The sequence below is a fragment of the Phocoena sinus genome, chromosome 14 (assembly GCF_008692025.1).
Source record: "Phocoena sinus isolate mPhoSin1 chromosome 14, mPhoSin1.pri, whole genome shotgun sequence".
NCBI lineage: Eukaryota > Metazoa > Chordata > Mammalia > Artiodactyla > Phocoenidae > Phocoena > Phocoena sinus.
Window position 1 is genome coordinate 46,956,236 of NC_045776.1, and position 23,954 is coordinate 46,980,189.

Below are 23,954 nucleotides of genomic sequence, written 5' to 3' on the forward strand. Positions count from 1 at the left end.
TTCACAACGCTGACCTCACATGGTAAACACTTTTATTCTCCCCAATTTAGATATGAGGAAACCGAGGCACATAGCAGTTACATAATAAGCCATGTGACTAAAGTAGTAAGTCATCAAGCTGTGATTTGAACCTGGCAATCGGGCTCCAGAATCTTCATACTTAACCGCTATGATAAACTGCCTCCAGTAATGAAAGACAAGAGGATGTGCGTGAATGGAAGGACAGAAGGATTTTTGGATTGGGATAGAATCCAGTCCAATCCCTGCCCTGGGCATTCCTGGCCAGCAGCTGTCCTCTTCCCAATTGCCTGTGGTCTCCTTTACCTTCCGTCCCGTCTCCACACTGCCTCTGAGTGATCCTCCCACAATGCAAACCTGATCCTTCCACTCCCTTCAAACCTGCCGTCGGTCCCCTGGTGTCCACAGGACAAATGTAGTCACCCTGTGTTGATGCTGAGGCCCTCTGTGGTCTGTGTCCACCTCCACCTCTCGCCTCACCTCCCACTGAACTCTGCATCAGACCATGTGGTTATGTGAGCCATTCCTGCAGATTTCTTGACTGGGGAGATAGAGTTATTGTGAGAATTAAATTAAAGAATCAATATAAAATGCTCAGAACAGAGCTTACAATGTATAACTGCTCAATAAATGTTAGCACTGTTCTTTTCATTTATTTCTGATTATCTTGCTGAAATTGCTTCACCCAAAATATAGCTTATTCCTAGGTTCGCTCACTGTACTTACAATTGCTTTGTAATACACTGAAAAGTAAAGGAACTTTATTAGGAACTCCTAATTTACAAATTCAGAGGCAGAGTGAGTACCTTCAGGGCCTAGTCAGAGCTGTTCCTCTGTTTCTCTGCCGGTTTCTCAGCTTTGCTTTCCTCTGTGCTGCCTTGTTTTTTAGGCTGGCTTCCATCAGGGCTAACAGAAGACTTCCAGCAACAGCGGGAACTATGTGCTTCCTTATTCACAGTCACTGAGAAAGAAAATATCACATCTCATGACCATCCATCCAGAGCGCTAAGCTTGGTTCTGATTAAATGGCCTCCAAAACAGTCGCTGTGGCCAAAGCCTGGTTCAGTGGGTTGAATGGTGACCCCATTAGTTTGTGCCCCCCACCCTCACCCCTGTATTGCCCCTCCCCCCTCCCCACTGGTAACCACTAGTTTGTTCTCTGTATCTGTGAGCCTGCTTCTTTTTTGTTATAGTCACTAGTTTGCTGTATTTTTTAGACTCCACATATAAGTGATATTATATAGTATTTGTCTTTCTCTGTCTGACTTATTTCACTTAACATAATACCCTCCAAGTCCATCCATGTTGCTGCAAAAATATTTCATTTTTTAATGGCTGAGTAGTATTCCATTGTGTGTATATACACGCACACACACACACACACACACACCCCGCATCTTCTTTATCTGTTGATGGACTCTTAGGTTGTGGAAGCCATCTTTTATTTAACACTTCTTGGGTTATATTATTAACTACTATGGTAACTAAAACTCAGTCATTTCATTTGACTTGCTGACCGCCCTCCCCCTTATCCAATCTGTAGTTATCACTTATCTCATTTGACATAATCCCTCACTGATAACTCCTTCAAGTCATCTTAGAAATGATCACTCAGATTGCCATTTCCTTGTTTCAGGACTCCAAAAAACTTTTTAAGGACTCCCTCTATCTTCATAGGACCCTTTAATGAAATAGAATTTGATGCTGAATTTACCTCATGTTTTCCTGAATGTGATCCTGGTGATTCCTGACTGACATATAAATACATGCTACAAATTCTTGTGACTGTGCTTAAACAAATGTAAAAATAACACTATTTCTGTCTCATCCATATTTAACACTTGGACATCTTTAGAGTGGGGAACAAGTAAAAATGAGAAATGAGATGAACAATCCATTCAACAATAATCTGTATGGGTATTTTTATTTTTCCCCTCTTTAATACAAACAAATATTTGCAAGGGCCTTTGGTTTTAGTCACGTGCAGTCTTTAAAGACAGACTATTGTTGCAAAAACCAAACTAAAACAAAAAACTCTACACTGAACAGTAGAATGTAAAATATGAGTTTAAAACTTTTTCTTCTAAAACAAAGAATAAAAGGGCAAAGCCTTGTCTTGTTAAAAACCTTAATTATAATTAAAGTTTAATTACAACAGCTAAAAGTAGAAGGTACCTGTTAAACAAATTACACAGGAAATCAAAGCAACAAGATTCATAAGGAAGCACCTACAAATTAGTGTCTAGTGAAGGAATATGTTTCTATGTTCTGTATGACAAAACACGTTGAACAATGGAGCTATTACAGGAATAGACCATGAAACACTAGGCCTGAGAAACCATGTGAAAACTATTTGAAAAGATCAGTATTATAATACCCATTCATAGTAATTTCGTAAACTGTCTTCCTTTAAAATTACTTTGTAATAGTAATGTACTATATTAGTTTTCTTTGCTGCTATAACAAATCATAGCAAATTTAGTGGCTTAAATAGCACAAATGCATTGTCTTACAGTTCTGTGAGTGGGAAGTCTGACACAGGCTAATTAATACTGAACACAGAAATTGATAAAATACCAATAAGTTTAATTAATTACTTAATAATTAATAATAAATATATTTTTTAAATGATTGAAATTAAATAGAAAATCTCAAACATGACCAGGGTGAGGAAACCCTGTTCAATGAGTATTTAAAGCATGCTAAAGTTCTTGTGAAAACTGTAAACTTTACTAGAAAAATTTATTGTTAAGAAGTTAATTATTTTTATATTTTCGTATTTATTAGGGACAAATCCATAGGATATGCAAAGAAAAATAAATATGTACTTTTTAAAAAAGTCATATAGACCCTTTCAGTATTTTAATAGTCTATATTTCTCCATTCAAAATTTAGGACTAAGGATTTACAAATACAACTAGAAAATTAATTACCTGTATTTTGTTATTGGAGCTCCAAATTCAATTCAGTGCAACCCATTGTTGGGTACCTGTTAGGTACAAGGTACTGCGCGTATGAGCGGGCAGAGGAAGGATTGAACAAAATACAGGAAGCCTTTGACCGTGGAAATGTTGTATAATGCTGGTACCTAAAATAGCATTATTCCAAGTAATTTCCATCTCCAGTAGTCTGCACTTTTTCCGCAGGCATGGAGGTAGATGTATGATCTCCAAATAGGTGTGTTTTCCCATCACAGCTGACCTTCGCGTTTGCTTAAAGCAATACTGCCGCTCCTAGTACCTCACCTCTGTTTAATGAGAGCCATTTCCGAATGCCAACGTTGGGTTAATGGACTGAGATGGGAGAAAATCAAACGTATCTCTCCGTTTTACACCAGATTGCCTTTCTGCCTTGTGGCTTTAATCGCTCAGTTCTACTCACATCTGCCATAATAACAATTACGAGTTTTCTACCGACTTCTTACCCAGGAGGGTATGTCAGAGTATAGCAACATCTCCTGAAGAAAGAAAGGGCAAATTCTTAATCTTTTTCCAGAGTCGTAGGTAATAATTTTCCTCTGCAAACCCCCAAGGCGTACTTCTTTTGGCTTTCACACCCACCATTCCCACAGGTCTTTGGCTCTGTTCTGATTTACGAGTTTTCTTCTATCCTCTTTCATCTGGGTTAAGTTTTAATTATGTAGACAGATTGTAAAAGTCTCTTTTTTCTTGTAAACAACTATTTCTTTGTTAGTAGTAGATTTTGTTTAACTGGTTTTCTCCTATCTGAATCTTCTTGTGGACTGAGGAATTGTGCCTGTTCATTGTTTAACTGCAGCATCAACAAAAGAGAAAGCTGGCTTCCCTTAGGAGTTTTCCTTGAGGGATTCAATCTTGGAACACCTCAAATTGCAAATCTCCCTCAGGAACTGTTCTTTGTTGCATATGTTTGGAAAGCCCATAATATTTCAGTTTTGAATCAACATAAGAGCAGAGTATCACCCACCTAGTAAGCAGTATGATAATACTCTCAGTTCTTCTACTTATTTAAAAACTTCCTCTACTACCCAAATCAAGAAAGTGCTTGAAATCCCCAAAAGCACTTGTGAAAACATTAACCGTTTTCTCTTCATCAAGGGACTCAGAGAAGTGGATTCGAGAAAGCTCCTCAGGTAGTGCTGACAATCACTGCTCTTACTCTGGGACCTTCCGTGTATAATTAAAATATGAAGGAAAAAATGTATTTATAATAGGTCTTTTCATTGTTGTTTTGCATGAACACTTCTACCCATTTGGTGGATTTCTTTTTTCTAATCACGAGATCATTCTGCCACATCCACATCTAATTCTGACCTCACAGGTTACCTTTGAAGCCCGACATCTGCGTGAACATTGATTTTGCCAAGTATAGCTAAATATTATCCTTTCACCAGCCTAGCAATCTCCCACAGCATTTTTAAACTTTTACCTGGCACCTCACCAAACGCCTCTTAAAAAGGCTAAATCCGTATTCTTTCAGAAGTTTTTGAGGCATTTTTGAAGAGAAAGGAGAGAGAATTTTTAGACACAGCAGTGTATGTAATGTCCTCGCAGTGAGAAACCATTTATTCAGCTCATCCCAAGAAGGGGGGCGGTGTGGTCCGTGGCCAAGGAACAGAGCTAAGGTCTTTGACCAGCCTTAGACACAAAGCCATGACCTTGGCCTCATTAGCTGGGCTGCTAACTATGTGAGCTCACCATGCAAGCTACTGCATATTTGCACGGCTGTTCATAGGGAGCAGGGTTTCTTAACTTGGGTTGCAGTAAGTGTCTGTAAGCATACTGATTTTTTTTTTTTTTTTTTGCGGTACGCGGGCCTCTCACTGCTGTGGCCTCTCCCGTTGCGGAGCACAGGCTCCAGACACGCAGGCTCAGCGTCTATGGCTCACGGGCCGAGCCGCTCCGCGGCATGTGGGATCTTCCCGGACCGGGGCACGAACCCGCTTCCCCTGCATCGGCAGGCGGACTCCCAACCACTGCGCCACCAGGGAAGCCCCAAGTGTACTCTTTAAGTTGGAGAAACCTACTACTTTTCAAGGAGAGGGAAATGAGAGATTGAACCCTTCATTTTTGAATTTTTATATATTTTTAAGACATGAAGTGGTGTTTTCCCCCTTTATCTACAAACATGTTTTTCAAAATCCCTTCCTCAACAGTCTATTCTGAGAGTCTTCTTTCCCCTCAAAGCCATTCTAAGATAACTTGAACCTGACTTTACAATATAGGAGAGCTGAAGTCTGGGATGCTTCCCCTAATTAAATGTTAGGCTGTTACTTATTAACTGTAGGATAGCACATTCCTTAGGTAAGATAAAGGCAACAACAGAAAATTGCCATTCTAGGGCCATCAACTACAGTCTCTTCTGTCTTCAGGGTGTTAAAGTTCATGGAAATCCTCAGTATTGTTGATATACTGTATATCTGTACCATATTTGGGAAGAAATGTTATCAGCAAGGTACAATGTGGATTTTTTAAAAATTCTAGGTTGCTTCACGGAACGAGCACTTAAGAGGAAAAGAAAGGATCGAAACTGTGGAAAACCAAACTATGTGGTCTTCAGAAATGAGAGATGCAGCCATCTGAAATGGTCATGAACCCCAAACAAGTCTTCCTCTCAGTGCTGATATTTGGAGTAGCAGGGCTACTCCTCTTCATGTATTTGCAAGTCTGGATTGAAGAACAGCACACAGGTAACACCTCAACTTTTTTTTCCTATTTTTTTTTTTTTTTTTTTTTATGCGTTACGCGGGCCTCTCACTGTCGCGGCCTCTCCCGTTGCGGAGGACAGGCTCCGGACGCGCAGGCTCAGCGGCCATGGCTCACGGGCCCAGCCGCTCCGCGGCATGTGGGATCTTCCCGGACCGGGGCACGAACCCGTGTCCCCTGCATCGGCAGGCGGACTCCCAACCACTGCGCCACCAGGGAAGCCCTTTTTTCCTATTTTTAATGACAATGGTCATTTTCACTTAAATGAGCTATGGTGTTTATAGATATATACAAAGTCACAATATTTCCAACAACACAGAGCATTAGATACAAAATAAAACCTGCAGCTCCCCAGAGAAGGGATGGTTATACATTTCTGGGGAGCATTTGCTTGGTCCCTTGGGACCACTCTTGGAATTTTTGTTATCCTGGGCAAGTGGCTCATTAGCCCTTTGGCTCAGCAAAGACTGCTTGTAGAGAATTTGTCTACTCATTTATCCTACCTTTGGTGTGTCTACTAAGCACTGAGCACAAGCCTAAAGGGAGCTGAATATATAGCAAACTCTTTTAATTCCTTTTTAATTTTTGTGTTGATACTCCAGTTGGTGTAGAAATTCTTTCATATCTTTAATATAAAGCAAGAGTTAGCAAACCTTTTCAGTAAAAAAATAGAAAATATTTTAGGCTTTGCAGGCCATGTCGTCTCTATCACAACTATTCAACTCTGCCAATGGATCACAGAAGCAGCCAAAGATTATTATGTAAACAAACGAATCAGGGTGTGTTCCAATAAAACTGTTATTTACAAAAACAGCTGGTAGGCCAGCTTTGGTCCACTGGTCGCCGCCTACTCTACTTATCTTGTATACTCATCATTCAGTTTGTAATTGCTGGATGTTGGAGGCACTCAATTACTGTTAAAATGGATTATGTTTATAATGATGCAAGGACATGTTTTAGAACATCATAGAAATATATACACATAGATGTTGTGAAATTTGGTTGTTTTCCGTTAGTAGAAATAGCCTATGGCTTATGACTGTTAAGAAAAACAAAAATAGAACTATTCCTTAATTGTTTCCAACTGTGGCCCATTTTTAAATTATTCTAGATATAAAGCACTTAAGAATCTACGCTGAATGGACTTAAGGACACAGGGAGGGGGAAGGGTAAGCTGGGACGAAGTGAGAGAGTGGCATGGACATATATACACTACCAAATGTAAAATAGATAGCTAGTGGGAAGCAGCTGCATAGCACAGGGAGATCATCTCGGTGCTTTGTGACCACCTAGAGGTGTGGAATAGGGAGGGTGGGAGGGAGGCGCAAGAGGGAGGAGATATGGGGATATATGTATATGTATAGCTGATTCACTTTATTATAGAGCAGAAACTAACACACCATTGTGAAGCAATTATACTCCAATAAAGATGTTTAAAAAAAAAAAAAGGAATCTACCCTGAAAGATAATTCCATACTAAGTCTTAAATAATGATGATTTTAAAAGTTGTTTCCATTTTTAAATTCCTATCCTTGCTTTAGCCTCATAGACACTTTGGAATTATTTAATTTATATGGTAACTCTTGTGAAAAGAATTTGCATATAATTATCTTCTAGAGAATATGTAACATATTGTCCAAACTTATTTTTAATTCCCATTACAGTTTATAGAAACTATAATATTTTCTGTTTTCTATATTACTGCAATATTTTATCATACTAACTGATAATACTGAATGCAACCATCTGTGATAAAATAAATAGGCTGATTCCTTTTGCAATATAATTCCTAGCATAGATCTTGTCACATAGTAAGCCTTCAGGAGGTGTTTGTTGAACGAGTGAATAGATGAAAACCTCACTGTAGACTATAGACTGGAACGCAGCAAACAAGGAAGAATCAAAGAGATCTCATTATTGGGAGGTTTGTTAGCATCATAGTCTCATAATAGATTTCCCAAGAAAAGTATCACAACAAAACTCCAATACGTAAAAGAAAATATATTCCTATATACAGACTAATGGAGAAATGTTGTGATTTAGTCTGCCGGTAAGAAACTACATGACTTCTGAGGAAAGAGCCAAGTCATATGATAGCCTGACATATACAATGCAATTCACAAAATGTGTCCACAAACATCAGTAGCTACAATTGATCGAAAGCTTACTAAGTGCCAAATGTTTACATGTATTTTCTCTTACCCTGTAGACATCTCACTGGGTGTGCTATTCTAAGTTTGTAGATGAGGAAACTAAGGCTCAGGTGGATGAGGAAGTTAGCCAAGGCCCCACATGAGTGGGCTGAGGTATGGAAGGAAAACTAGGATTCAAACCCAGGTTGTATCTCTTCTGATGTCCATGCCTCTACCCTATGTATTGCTTCTATGAGGGGGAGAAGGTGAATATTATTATCCCCTAGAGCACACATGAATCAACTGATTAAACTGAAACTTTAAGTGACTTGCCAAAAGATACAAAGCTAAGCATTTTCAGGGTATGATCCATGCCCAGGTTCTCCTATGCCTCGTGAGCCCTGAAAGAGCCTCCTAACCAAAAAAGGCAGATAAGATAAACATATATGATACATGCCGTAGCATCAGTACAGACGTTTTAAAATCACTGACTTGGTAAACCTAAGCTATGTTTACAAGTTCATAAATGTATAATCTCTTCTGCAAGTTGGATTCTTTTTTTTCTAATTTTTATTTTTCTTAATTGAGTTCATAAGTTTTGCAAGTTGGGGAATTCTTTTCCTCAGTGAATATGGGCTGGTAAGACATTTACCATTTATTCTCTTAATTTTTGTGATTTGCTAGAAGTACTTTCTCTGATTCTCAATATATCCTAAATGAATTATGTAATTTTTCACAATCTCCTCATGACCGTGAGTATAAACGTTAGAACCAGGATTCCTTTAGATAACTATTTTACTGAAGAAACATTTTATTATTCTTCAATAAGACTTCATCTGGAGTTTTGTCTTATACTAGGCTGGTATCCTAGGTTGTAATTACGTAGTTTTCTAGGTAGACAGGTCCCTATGTATTTTATATGTGTTTCACGTAACATCAGGCATTTTTAAAGGCAGTCTCTTTAAATCAGAAAATATCTGAATGTATGCTTTGATGTTAAGTTAAAAATTGGAAAATCTGAGTTTTGGACACTTTCAAACTGTCACTCACAGAACTTCGGAAGATGTTTTGGTTCCAGAGGTCCTCTGTAAGTAGAGCAGATTTTAGAGCTTTGGGTGCTTTGATCTCATATACATTTCAGTTGTATGTAAGAACTCTTAGGTTCTTTTCATACCTTTTTTCTTTTGAGGCTTTTAAAATTCAGTAAGATACAGACTGTTTTCTATACCTCCCTAGTTTTCCTGGGCTGCTTCTTATTAAAATAAAATGCTTTAGGATTACAAACAAAAGTCTTAAGTATGCTCCGATGTGCTAGTAACAGATTATGAATAGATAAGATCGTTTTGGAGGCAAAGAGGAAAAATGTGTCACAGAGAAATGAAATTCTATCCAATTATACAACAGTTTCATATGGGCATCCATTTCAATGCCATCATCAATTAAATTATGCCTTTCTCTGCTAGTTTTCAGTATGTGGTTGCATTATTATGAACTTTATTTTGTACATTTCTTTTCCCTAGTTGTTAGGAGTACAAATTTTACATTCAGAGGAAACTTGAAAATCTCAGATCTCCTTGTTAACTCTGGACAAATCACTTAGCCTCTCTAAGCCTCGATTTTCTCATCTGTAAAATGGGGATAATAATGTCTTCCATATAGCGTTGCAGTGAGGATCAAAGGAGACAGTGCCTGCAAAGCACTTAGCATGGTGCCTGGCAAGCAGTAGTGCCCAATAAATGTGAGCTGTTATTATGATCCTGGAAATGATGCAAAGCATCTGCAGACTTGCTTTTTCTGAGTTATCCCAGTTCAGACTCAGCCACAATTCAGGAAAACAACCCCAAGCTTGTGGCTGGACTGATTAAGAGGAAAAAAGAAAAAAAGAAGGCTCAGTTCCAGCTCTGGTTAAAATAGTTGGGAGACTCTAACTGGCACAGAGCCATCATGTTTCACAATGTAGACACTGGACAGGGAGAGATGGGATTGAGTGGCAGAGAGGAGAGTTCGGGCCCAGGACGATCTCAGGTCTGTACAGGCTGCCCAAGGTTAGGGTACTCATTCATTCAACAGCGTTTATTGAAGACCTAACAATCGGAGGCGCCAATAGAGAACCAGATATAACCCCTGTTCTCAAGGAGACTATAGTCTCATGGATTGTAAGGGAGAAAATGGTCTTGAGTCCAGGCCAAGGCTTTGGTACAAAAGGACAGTCCATTGTGACAGGAAGGAGATAGGCCCTTCTTTATGAGGTAAAGTAATGAGTTAAGACCAGGAGAAAGAGCCCAATCAGTTGTCAGTAATGGGACTGCTGACCAGATAAAATGTTAAAAGGAGCAGTGTAGGGGTGGGAGCAGGGTCAGCAGAGGCAGAGGACCAGATCCAAGCAGAACAGGTACCTGTCTGGGGAAGATGCAGTCATGAGGAGGGCCATCTCAGGATAAATCACAACAGTGGCTCATCTTTTTCCCCAGCTCCTGTTGAAATTTGCAATTCGGTGCTCTTTCTCTAGGTAGACTGCTAACTGCTAAACAGAACAAACACCAGAAGGTGTGGTACATAATTGTTCTGTATATGCAATAAGACAGGGTGAAGACCCCACCATGACAGAGGCAGAATCTCAGCTTTAGAAAAAAATTTAAAGATTGTCTTGTACACCACCTTTTTTTAAAAATATATAAATCCAATGACATCACTCCCCTGTTTAAAACTTTTCCGTGATAGCTAATTCCCTTTAGCAAAATCTTCTCCCTGGGGCCACGAAGCTGTGGGTGGGAGCCACCTCCTGCCCCAGAGCCTCCCCTTCATTCCCTTGCCAGTGTTCCCAGCTTTACATCGATCCTTCTACCAAACTAAGCCCTGGGCTAACTCAGCGCTCTCACAGTCTCAGAAGCTGGGATGCTTTTCCAGCTGTCACCTGTCAGGACTTAGCTCAAATGTCACCTAGTTTGATCACCCCACGATCCACGATCCATCCGTCAGCCTCTCCCACCATCTTATTTATTTCTGTCGGAGAAATGATCATAATCAGCAATTGCCTCGTTGAATTATCTGTTGACTTACTTATTGTCTGTATCTGTTAACTGTTTTGCAACCTCCACGAGGACAGAGATCTTGTCTGTTTCACTTATCGCAGTGTCCTGGTTCCACGTTGAATTATCTGTTGACTTACTTATTGTCTGTATCTGTTAACTGTTTTGCAACCTCCACGAGGACAGAGATCTTGTCTGTTTCACTTACTGCAGTGTCCTCCTTCCACAGCGTGGAACATGTATTTGGTAGATGCTTAATAGTATTGTCGGACAGGTGCATAAAGAATGCCTCCGTAGGTTTTCCAGCATCCAGCCAAAGGATTACATAGACTATGTTTGAGTATTTATGGGGACAGTGAATCCACTACTTCCCAAGGCATCCACTCAGCTGTACAGCCACCTCCTTAGAAAGCGCCATGTATTAAGGCAGAATTCGCCTCCTTAACTTCTTCTCATCGTCCTCATTGAATCCTGGCCGGCACTGCATGAGGCTTATCCTTCCTCCATGGGCCGGCCTCATCATTTTCATGGCAAATGAAATCCCAGATTTTTTAACCATTTTATGAAGAGACAATCCTGGCCAACTCTCCTCTGAATCACTTACTTTATATTTATTCTAAAATATGATGTATTCTATTATCGTATGAAACCTGTGTTAGAAATACATATATCTAATAAAATCCCCTGTCAAGTAGTGAAAAGTTATTTACACATATTTTCAAATATATAAAGTAGTGAAAATTAAACATCCCACTGAATAGCTTATTTCTTTTTTTGAGATATTCCAGAATCAAGTTTAGTCTCGGAGACACTGCTTTGGGAAAGATCCTCAGTATCCTCCTTACTTGCTGCAAATAATAATAAATCATTTTTTCTACTGAAAAAAAAATGTTTAGTCTTAACTATTACAAACTAAAATTGTTCCCTGGATTTATATACATTGTAAAAATCTATCTGACAACTTCTGAACATTATTATTCAGGACCAGTATTTTTTAGTTTTTAAATTTTTTAAAAGGAAACAAATTTATTTAAACAAAAACTAAAATACAGTTCACCCATTTCTCCCACCCTTCCACCCCCCCTACCTCTGGCAACCACCAATCTGTTCTCTGTCTCTGTGAGCTTGTTTTGTTTATTGTTTTTAGATTCCATGTATAAGAGAAATAATACAGTATTTGTCTTTCTCTGTCTTACTTATTTCACTTTATGTAATGCCTTCAAGGTCCATCCACATTGTCACAAATGACAAGATTTCATTTTTTTATCTGAATAATATTCCTTTGTATATATATATATATATATATATATATATATATATATATATATATACAAATCTTCTTTATCCATTCATCTGTCAGTAAACGCTTAAGTTGTTTCCATATCTTGGGTATTGTAAATAAAGCTGCAGTGAACTTAAGAGTTCCTATATCTTTTTCGAGTTAGTGTTTTCATTTTCTTCAGATAAAAACCCAGAAGTAGAATTGCGAGATCATATGGTAATTCTCTTTGTACGTTTTTGAGGAACCTTCATACTGTTTTCCATAGTGGCTGCACCAATTTACATTCCCACCAACAGTGCATGAGGGTTCCCTTTTCACCACATCCTCACCAATGCTTATTTCTAGTCTTTTTGATGGTAACTATTCCAACAAGTGTGAAGTGATAGCTCATTGTGGTGTTGATTTGCATTTCTCTGATGATGAATGATGTAGAGCATCTTTTCATGTACCTTTGGCCATCTGTATGTCTTCTTTGGAAAAACATCTATTCAGATCTTCTGCCCATTTTTTTTTTTTTTCTGGTACGCGGGCTTCTCACTGTTGTGGCCTCTCCCGTTGCGGAGCACAGGCTCCAGATGTGCAGGCTCAGCGGCCACGGCTCACGGGCCTAGCCGCTCCGTGGCATGTGGGATCTTCCTGGACCGGGGCACGAACCCGGGTCCCCTGCATCGGCAGGTGGACTCTCAACCACTGCGCCACCAGGGAAGCCCTTCTGCCCATTTTTTAATCAGATTGTTTGGTCTTTGCTATTGAGTTGTATGAGTTCCTTATATATTTTGGATATTAGCCCCTTATCAGATATATGATTTGCAAATGTTTTCTTGCATTCAGTAGGTTGCCTTTTTCATTTTGTTGACAGTGTCCTTTGTCATGCAGAAGCTTTTTAGTTTGATGTAGTCCCACCTGTTTAGCTTTGCTTTTGTTGTTTTTGCTCTTGGAGTCAGATGCAAAAAATTATCTCCAAGGGAGCTTACAGCCTATGTTTTCTTCTAAGAGTTTTATGGTTTCAGGTGTTACATTCAAGTCTTTCATCCATTTTGAGTTATTTTTTGTGTATGGTGTAAAATAGTGGTGCTGTTTCATTTTTTTGCATGTGACTGTCCAGTTTCCCCAACACCATTTATTGAAGAGATTGTCTTGTCCCCATTATATATTCTTGGCTTCTTTGTTGTAAATTAATATGTAGGGGGTTATTTCTGGGCTCTCTATTCTATTCTGTTGATTTATGTGTCTATTTTTAATGCCAATACCATACTGTTTTAGTCACTATAGCTTTGTAATATAGCTTTGTTCCAGGTTTTTTCTTTTTTCAAGAATGCTTTGGCAGGACCAATAACGTTTTAGATATTAATTGATAATATTTTTACATGTTTACCTTAAACAGAAACTTATTTGACTTTTCATACCTCTAATGACATTTTTTCTGATTCCTACTAGTTTATTTCTGATTTACACTAAATAAGTACTGATATCTGAGTTTAGTTTAGCATTCAACATTAGCATCTAAAGTCAATTGTTTAGCTATAAATTATCATACCTAGCATATGAAAGAATCACATAGCTATATCCCACCTTTTCAAAACTCATTGTCACCAATCCAGGCTCTATAGGACTCTGATTCCAAAAATAGTTGTCCTGAAAAGTATGTTCATTTTGGTCAATGATGTGAACTTTCTGTAAGCCAGGACTTTATTCAGACCTTCAGTGCTGTTATCTATGGCAAGATTGCCAAAACAGATGGCTACTTTTAATTTTTTTCTTTTGCAAAAGTACAATAAACATCAATAGGCTCAGGTTATGTTTTAACCTTCTTGTGTTTGTATGAAAATGATAAGTAGTAGCTACAAGCTTCTGATTTTAGGCAAAGTAAAGCCACCTTATTGTTCTCTTGGACAGTTAATTGATTCAGGACCTCACAGACAAACTGGCCTCCATGCTTTGGTATAATATTTCTAACAAGATTCCATCTTGCTTTTTTGCAAACTAAATATATTTGTGGCCTATAAATAAGTTTTGCTTTTAGACTGGTTTGGCATAATTCTTTTCTCTTGAGCCTCTCTGATGAGAAAGTATATTCTTTTCCTCTGAAATCAGGCTGTTTTTCCTGATTTTGATGTTGCTGTATTGAAATTCTATTTTCCCCCAGGGGATCTTTGTATACCTGACCTGGAGCAAAGGCACGTATATCATGAGGACTTTATGCTTACTGTCAATCATATCCTCAGGAAAATAAAATTGCTTTTAAAAGTCACTTGTTTGAGCTACTTCCTCTGGTTTTGATGAAGGTTGCAACCATTTTTTAATCAAATAAACACCTACTGCCTCTGCCTACCTCTGGACACCGCCATCTCCCATCTTCCTTTTACATGATTTTTCCCATCTCAGTTGACTTGGCTGTTCTCTCCTCCTGGAGCATGTTTTCCTTCACTGTTTCCATTGCTGGCTTTTCCTTATCCTTCAGAGTATAGCTTAAATATCACCTTCTCTCAACTTCTTATGTAAAGTTGATATCCTCTGATGGTTTATCTCCCAGCACCTGTTATTTATTACTTCTTAAAATTTATTTCATGGCACTTATTCTATCTGTAATCATTCTTTTTGTTTATTTACATATGCTCTACCTCTCACAATGCAAGTTCCCAAGGACAGGGAACTTGTATGTTGGTCACCAATGTCCATTCAGACCCTGTCACCCACTTTCAGATCCTGATGTCAATTCTCACTTCATTATGTACTCCCAGTGCCCTCCAAATTCCATGTGTATTCTTATCCACTCAGCTACTTATAACTTTTCCCTCCCAGTGGACTCTGTTTTAACTCTCTACCCTGCCTTCTGAGTCTCCTGTCTTCCTGGGAGCTGCCCTCTGCGTATGCCCCACACCCCAGAAGCCATACTACTAGAAATGAAGGAGTAATGGTCAAAGTTGCTTAAAATCTTCTGAATTTGAATAACGTTCAGTGGCCAAGCTTTGCTACAGAGTCGATCCAATCAATGTAGATTTTTAAAAAATCTAGTAATCAATTGAATGCATTTGTTCTCCAAATATGTTCTGAGTACAGGTAAAAAACAGTGCTGTTGCTTCAGCCCAGCACTCACCCTTCTTCTGGGTGCCACCCCTGCCTCTGTTTCTTTTGTTCCTCCTCTCCCACACCATCTACAGAGTGTAGCAGAAACTGCCATTTGACCATGGGACCCTTCGTTTGGTCCGTTGGCATCTGGCCAACGCTAGGCCCATCATCCATAGGACACCGCACATCACTGGTCACCATGAATTACTAGTCTAGGGAATGGGTGGCTGATTCAAGCTCGGCTGATGATTCCCTTTCTTGAAATTTTGGGAGAATGGCTCTGAGTGCCTGGACGATAAGATGCAAAACTCAGAAGCTCGAGTGGCTGTTTCCTACCACGTGGGCCAGAGCAGCTGAAGAGACCAGGCTGGAGAGAGAGCAGAAGGGCGGTTGGGAGGAGAGGAGCTGAGCTGAGGGGAGAGCCTCAGAGAGTGTTTGGGTTCCTGTATCAGCTTCTCCCAAGATTCAGGACTGTTCCTGCCTGGGGTATTTAAGGTGGCTTGTAGGGGTGGAAAAATTTCCCCTCTGCCTTTCCTGTTTCTTTGGCTGTTCTAATAAATTGACATGAGATGGATTAATAGGAGAAAAACGAAGGTAATTTCATACATATTGGAGCCCCATAAAAATATGAGACTCTAAAAGAAATAGCCAAGGCAGGAAGCTTTTACACCTTTTAGACAAAGTAACAATACATTTAGAATTGACGACATGAATTGAACATGAAGAATTGACATGACAGAAGTCTTTGGGGTTGGGGTAGTAGACTGGTAAAGAAGTAACAAGGTTTGTTTATACAGCCTTCTCTGCACCGAATTCCCTGTCTCTGGTGATAAGGATGCCTTCTGCCCCTCCTGGGACAGGGAAGGTACCTTTCACAGGGGAGATTTATTTCCTGCTTCGGGGGGACAAAGGAGGCTCAGAGGATCCTTCTCGCACCAGCTGTTTCTCAAGTACCTTTAATTCAAAATAATCAACATGCCAAAGTGACATATTTGGGGGTGACATATTCTGAACCCCTACAGGCTCAACTTGGGCTTCTGTCACCCGCAGCCCAAAGAGTCCTAATAAATCCACACCAGCTCTCATACCTTCCTTCCCACCCTGGGTAAGCAGCCATCTTTCTCAAAGTGGGGTTACTGGAGCTTAGAGGGGCCTCATAAAGAGCCCCATTAGCTTTATTCATCTCTTAGAGTAGGGTAAGGGGCAAAGGGCACAGACCAATCCTCCTTCACTGTTATTGATTTATCTCACACCGTGGACCACAGGGTGCTGTCTTGCTTACTGTTGTGCCCCTAGCACGGTGCCTGGCAAGCAGTAGACACTCACTAGATCTTTGCTGAATGAGTCAATCCACACGAAAATCCGGACTCAGCTAAGCTAAAGAAGGCGCGTGAGGCTGGTGCTCAACGCTGGGTTTTCCAGAGGTTACAGTGTTTGGTTTGCAGGGCATTTTCTCCAGGGATATCCTGAAATGTCTTCCTTGAAGTTAGGGATGTGCTACCGGGAGAGGCTTAGTTTTTCCTTTTGCTGTGTTTTGTTTCTAATAAAGGCTGGGTCATCCTTTAGCAGACACGTTGTTAGGAAAAGTCGAAAACTGAGGGAGGAGTTGTATAGGATGTCTTTTTAAGGTCTCTTATAATGTTAAATTCCCTGTGGCTATCATTTTGTGTCTGAAAGAGGTATTAACAAATAAACTTGGGCTCAGAAGTGCTCCCTTTTGGAGGTGGTATTCCGTAGTGGGAAGCGCTGGGCTCTAGTTTCTAGCCTGTTTTGTGTCCTTGAGCAAGTTGATTAATCTCTCCAGATTCTCGTATCTTTTCTCCTCTGATCAACCTCCATACCTTCTTCCTTGTTCTCCTCAGGTAACCACCATCCTAAATGTGATCTTTATCACTACATTCCTGTGCGTGTCTCTATAATTTTTTTTTTTTTTTTTTTTGCGGTACACGGGCCTCTCACTGTTGTGGCCTCTCCCGTTGCGGAGCACAGGCTCAGGACGCGCAGGCTCAGCGGCCATGGCTCACGGGCCCAGCCACTCCGCGGCACGTGGGATCTTCCCGGACCGGGGCACGAACCCGCGTCCCCTGCATCGGCAAGCGGACTCTCAACCACTGCGCCACCAGGGAAGCCCTCTATAATTTTTTAACACTTACGTATATTCCTTTTTCATATTTTTAGCCTTACATAAAAGGTGTCTATCTGTATATACCCTTTTGCAAACTTACTTTTTCAGTCAACATTAGGTTTTTGAGATTTATTTATATTGCTATATATAGCTTGATTTCATTCACCTAAGTGCCGTGTAATATTTTTTGTCCATTCTTCAATTGATGTACATTAAAGTTGCTTCTAATTTTTTGCTATCACTCACAACCCTGTTGAGTACATTCCTGTATAATACCATTGTTCACATATTTGAGAATTTCTATATGGTCAAATTTCATGTTTTCCAAAATCACATCATCTTCAAGATTCTATGACTTTGTATTATATCTTCTCTTCTGCTTTCACAAATCAAAATGAGGACTTCTTACAACACTGCAGATGTTTAATGATAATCCTTATAAAATGGATACAGAAATATTTGGACACACAGGTTTCCATTCAGAATTATGAATGGAAGGATACAAATATAAGGCACGGAACCGGCACTCACAGTGCTGCCTGCTTCACTGGTATGCCATCAGAGTGGTTAACAGTTCATTGAGAATCAATTAGAATAACTACCGGTCATTAGTGTGGACTTGGAGTATGAGTGCAAAGATCTCACTCACTAAATCATTCACGGTGACAGGAAAGTTATAGCTCCTGTTAGGGAGTGTCGGTTCAGAATGTAATACCACCTAGTCCAAACTCTCTAATTTTCCTCATAAAAATAAACTTCGAATACCAAAGCATCATTTAGTCCCAGCCTCCTTCTTTTACAGAGAAGCAACCAAAAGGCTTAAATTTGCATAGCCAGGAAGTAACAAAACTGGCACTAAAACATGATTCCTGATAACTGCCTATTTCCCCCGCAATACTCTTCTCCTGCCCCTTGAGGTACAAGAGGATTCAAGACACTTTGCGTTTTTGGTTTGTTTCCTAAAGCGGTTTGAACATAGCCATTCTCACCCGGTCTAGAAGTCTAGCAACCAGATGCATCACCAGGAGCAAGGATATAGTTTCTGTTCTCCAGTTGAAAAATCTGCACAAAGGAGAACTTACTGTTGTAACAGCCCCAGACTTCAAAAGGAAGTTCAACAGTACAGAACCAGTGTCTTTGGGAACATACCTTTCAAGAAGAAATCAAGCAACTAAGAGGGTTGGTGGGAAATTTCATGGTATCCAGGTCATTACGGATTAAAGGGGAGTAAAATATGAAAAGAAAACATGGATTGTTTTCAAATAAAAGAAGAACCTTATTTTTCACCAAGTGTTCTCTCTGTTATGTTTCCCTGAGTCACAGATTGCCAAAAGTTATATTGAGTTTTATGTAGAGGATTGAAAGTAAATGTTTTTGTGCTAATCCAACAGACAGAATTCACCACTAGTCCCCCTTTACTATTCTCAAGCTTTTATCTCCATCTCCTGTGGCGTAACTCAGCCTGGGTTGTAAACATTGGCTTTCATGCCTGTCTCCCCTGCTAGCAGCCCACTGAGGGTCAGGACCACCTTGCCTGGAACACAGGAGAACCCCCAGTAAAGAGCTCGATGGGAAGAAATGGGAAAGAGATTCCGGAGACAGAGAGCAGTTCATCGTTTCTGCAGGGCTCACAATGTATCAGCCAATCTTCAGTGTGGTCACAACCTTCTAGGTGTGTTTGTGAGCTTGGTAGCTCTAGATATTCCATTGGGCCTCTTGTGAAGAATTAAACAACTGTTGTCTAACTTTTGTTACACAGTCACATTGGTATATATGTATAACCCAGAAATGGTTTAATTAGTGATTATCATATTAATGGAGCTGTATCTTCCCAATAGTTAGAGTGACTGTAGCCACTGGCCAGTCTCCCCCACTTTCCTAGGCTCAAGGTGTTGGGAAAAAACTGTACTCTTCTTGGTGTTGTTTAATCAATTTGGAATATTCTTGTGGGGATGTTTTGTTCAAGTCATGAAGCCTTGTAAACTAACTGTTTAACAAAATATTACATTTTATGATGTCATCCCTTCAGGATCAGCCTGGCTGTCTGTTTTTATATCTGGCAACTGTAGCCTGTGATAGAAAATTCCAGGAGACAGATTGGTAGAGGATAAACTGATGGCTCTTCATGTTGCCTGGCAATCCTGTGTTCCCTAGTGAGCTGTTTCTCTCCTGTTTTCCAGAGAAGCAGTTTCTGACATGTTACTTTCTCCTCAGCACTCCAGGCACATGTGCTCCCCCAGTGTCTCTCTGCAGATCCCCTCTCCTCCTACTTCACAGAAAAGAGATGAACATCAGAGAAAACTCTCGGAACTTCCTTCTAACAACATACAGACGGATCAACTTCCACCCCGTCTCTGGCTCTCCTCTCAGCTTCTTCCACCTTCCCCTCTCCTCCCATTCATATTCTGTCTCCCGAAGGGTCTACTTCCTCAGTGATCTTGCCCATTTCTTCTCTTCTCCTATATTTTCATCTTTTCTCTGTCACTTCCTTGTATCTGTATCTATGCATGATCTATACATGTATCTATACATGGTCCCCACAGACCTCACTGATCTAAAAATAACCTAACTCACATATCCAGTTCTTTTGACCACATTTTTCCTCCTCCCCCAATTTATCCCTTTCCTCCCCTTGCTCTTCTTAAAAGACTTTTGTGTAATCACTGTCTCCACATTGTTATTCTCTACTCATCCTGCCCTTACATCGTGCAGTCTGCCCCCGTCAACCACTAGTCCTGTTTCCCCCAGCATCCTGCCTGCCCTCAAATCTAGCACGTCCTTCCCAGCCCCCATCTTAGATAAGTGCAGTTTTAGATACTAGTGGCCCTTCAATGCCACCTTCCCTTGGTGTCCCTGATGGCAGACTCTTCCACTTCTCCTACCCTTCTCTGGCTGTATTCCCAGTTCCTTCTTCAGACTACTGTGTTTCTTTTTCCATGCCTTAGATGTTGGTATTCTTCCGAGTTCTTCCCTTGGGTTTCTTTTCTTCTCATCCTCATGCTCTCCCAGTGTAATGCCATCTGTAGAGCCCTGATGCCTCACACCATCTGCTTCCAGGGCATCTGTACTTGAATGCCCCACAGATCCCTTCAACTCAGGAAGTACAAAGCTAACCTCATCATTTCTCTCCAAAGCCTGTCCAGTTTCGCTGTTGAGGCAGTGGCCCCACCTAAAGACCTTGTTGCCATCTGTGATGCCTCCATTTTCCTTTTCCCTCCTGCATAAATCTCTTCTTGGCCTCCAGTGGCTCTTGGGACAAACCTAGACTCCATAATTTGACTGTCAAGTCCCGTCATTATAAGACCTCTACTTAACTCTCCAGGCTCGTTTCTGTCCACACTGGTCATGTTGCCCTTACCCTTCAGCTGTGCTAAATTTCGCCTGGTTCCTTGAACCAGTCATCGGGCCTCTCAACCCTAGGCCTCTGCAGGTGCCTCTAGAAGCATTTCCTGTGTTGCCCTCTCCCCATCATGTGCTCCCTGTGCTCCCTATGAAAGCACTGATGATGGTGAATTTGGAGTGTTTGTTAAAATCACGCCCATCACCTTCAACCCACCAGGTCACCAGATTTGTGAGGGTGGCACTAAACAGGCCATTTCACGGCCGTGTCCCCTGCACCTGACACATGCTTCCCTTGGCCGTGACAGGTAGGATTTTGCCATATTTTTTTGCAAATACTGAGTTAAAAATCTTTGGAAAAAATACAGGTATATGCCTTCTTGCTTAGGTACATATATGTCAGCCTCCCAACTTGCATAACCATGAAAATGATGTTTTCTCGCTCTGTGAGAATCCGTCATCTGACTGCATGGAAAGAACAGTGTTCTCTATCATGGAGACATACTTTTGTAAAACTTCTTTTTATCATGCAGTATTTTAGTGATAATCTAGTTAAATTTTAGTGTATTGTATTTTTTTTTGGTTTTTCTCAATGATAAAAAAAATTTACTTTATAGGTTAGTTATTAAATTTCTATCCTTTTACTCAGAACTCTTACTTCTCTTATTTTCTCAATCTTATCCTTCTGAAATTTCTTTGTTTTCCAGAACATTTTAAACTCACTTGGGGGGTACTTCCCTGGTGGTCCAGTGGTTAAGACTTAACCTTCCAATGTAGGGGCTGTGTGTTCGATCCCTGGTTGGGGAGCTAAGATCCCACATGCCTTGCGGCCAAAAAACCAAAACATAAAACAGAAGCAATATTGTCACAAATTCAATAAAGACTTTAAAAATGGTCCACATCCAGGAATAAAGACGCAGACCTACTGGAGAACGGACTTGAGGATATGGGGAGGGGGAAGGGTGAGTTTTGACAGGGCGAGAGAGTGTCATGGATATATACACACTAACAAACGTAGTAAGGTAGATAGCTGGGGGAAGCAGCCGCAAGGCACAGGGATATTAGCTGGGTGCTTTGTGATAGCCTGGAGGGGTGGGATGGGGAGAGTGGGAGGGAGGGAGACGCAAGAGGGAAGACATATGGGAACATATGGATATGTATAGCTGATTCATTTTGTTATAAAGCAGAAACTAACACACCATTGTGGAGCAATTATACCCCAATAAAGATGTTTAAAAAAAAAAAAGGTCCACATCAAAAACATAAATAAATAAATAAGCACACTTAGGTAGTCCATATGTGTGTGGCCCTCAGTGCAAAATTATTGTCCAGTGTTAGTGTGATTTTTAAAAGCCAATAAAGAAGAATGCAGGGGCAGAGTTGACACCGGTGACATTGACAGCCATCATCTTGGGAAGTTTCCCATTTGTTTGGACCCATCTCAGAGAAAAAACAAAATACATCCTGCCCAGATGCCATTTTCTTCTTTGCAGATGACATTTAACTGCTATGTGGGTGGCAGCTGGCTCCATATTTAGTAAAGATTCTTGATGGAGAGAGAATTTTCCTCATTATTTTTTTTAAAACTGAGAAGGCCAGAAATTGACATCAAAAATGGTTCAGATCTAATCAGAGTAGAAACAATAACAGAGGTGAAATGTCCAGCTTTCCGTGCTGTGCCGGAGCACTGAACACAGTACTTGTGGAAATGTCTTAACATACTCTTAATAAAAACATCACAGTGATAAATGTAGAATTCCAGAGTGCTTACCATGTGCTGTATGGGTAAAGTAACAATTAATAGTTGTTTGCAAATGAAAAGCAATTAGACGTGAATATTTATCTATTTCATGGTCCTAGGAACAGCTTTCAAATTACTTTTATAACCAATTTATTACAAATTATTAGCTCATATAAACTAGGCTCACACAACTTTGCATTTCTGCTTTAAGATATGAATGATTTTTATCGTAAGATAGTCTCTATGGTTTCTACATGACCCATCACAAAATAATTAGCTAAGAAAGGTATATTTATTAATATTAAGAAACTCTACTTTTAAACTTTCAAAATTCAGTTTTTAAATGCTCTTCAGATGCATAAAGCCAAAGGATATCTAGTAGAAGGAGAAAAGAAGAGGGGCAGCCAGCTCTCACACACTCAATAAACCAATGGAGCTTTTACTAAGCCTTCTTTTAAGTTTGCTCAGGAGAGAGATAAATCCATAAAGCAGTCAGGCTGCTTGTGATCATGTTGCCAGAAATACACTATAAACAATGGAATTGCCGTCAAAATTTGGACTCAGAATTTTATGATTGACATTAAGGGTCAGTGCCTGCATTTTAGATCCATTCCCAGAAGCAGTTTAATAGCAGAAATCAGAAGTCCATTCACTGAACCACTGGCAGAAAATTAGGTAGAGACTCCCAGTCTCCTTTGAATCAAAGGTATGTCCGATAACCCAAAGCTAGGGAAAAAGACGTAACTGCAACCTGAAATCCCATATCCAAAAAGCGAGATGCTCTGTTTTTGGTAGTGCTGTGAAGAGTTATGAGCAATCTAGAATAGATGGGAAAAATCACAAAATGCCCTTAAATGGAAAACTGGGAGTAAAGGAAAAAAATTAATAGGTTTTAATTCTGTTTCTCATTCTTCTGCAATATTTTTTACATCAACTAGATTGAGCTTGTAATGGCAGGTGTCCACCTGAAAAACTCTGAACAAATTCAAATCCTACTAAGGCAACACCCAGTGAAATTTAAATAGCATAAGTCTTGTTTATTTCACAGGAACAGGCAGGCAGCTTTTCTTCCTCTGTATCTCCTACATTTAAATTCCATGCTCTCTGTTTACAATTGGCAAGAGTCAGGGGTTATCCTCGATTTCTGCCAAAATGCCAAGTAACTTGGCTGATGTTGGATTCCAGGAGGCAAAGAGCCTTCTTCCCCGAAGCAATTTCTGATTAAGAAGAAAATGAGATCTCAGGTGTAGTTTTAGCATCTGGAATTCTTAAATATTCATTTATTCAGTTTTGACTTTGGGATTTGGGTTGTTACATTTTTGGTGTGTCCCGTGAATAGCACTACTACGTGAATCATTATATCAGCTTCAAACAATTGTGTTGCTGTTCCTTCCAGAAGGCTCCCTTGTAAGGTTCATATAACTTCATAAGGGCATCCGTCTGTGTCTGTATTCTCTGAATATTCATGAAAGTCATTGAAGGCCAAGGACTGCAGGGAGGAGGCAGGGTTACTGAGGGAGGGGGTTTGTGCAAAC

General features: G+C 40.0%; 1 protein-coding gene across 1 annotated transcript in view; it reads left to right on the plus strand.

The window, feature by feature from the left end:
• CHST9 (carbohydrate sulfotransferase 9) overlaps positions 1-23,954 on the plus strand; it is a 238,887-nt gene that overhangs the window by 29,385 nt on the left and 185,548 nt on the right. The window contains exon 2 of the mRNA XM_032602903.1: positions 5,481-5,686. Coding sequence (XP_032458794.1) covers positions 5,566-5,686 — 121 coding nt within the window. The 5' untranslated portion in view covers positions 5,481-5,565. The remainder of the gene's footprint in view (positions 1-5,480; positions 5,687-23,954) is intronic.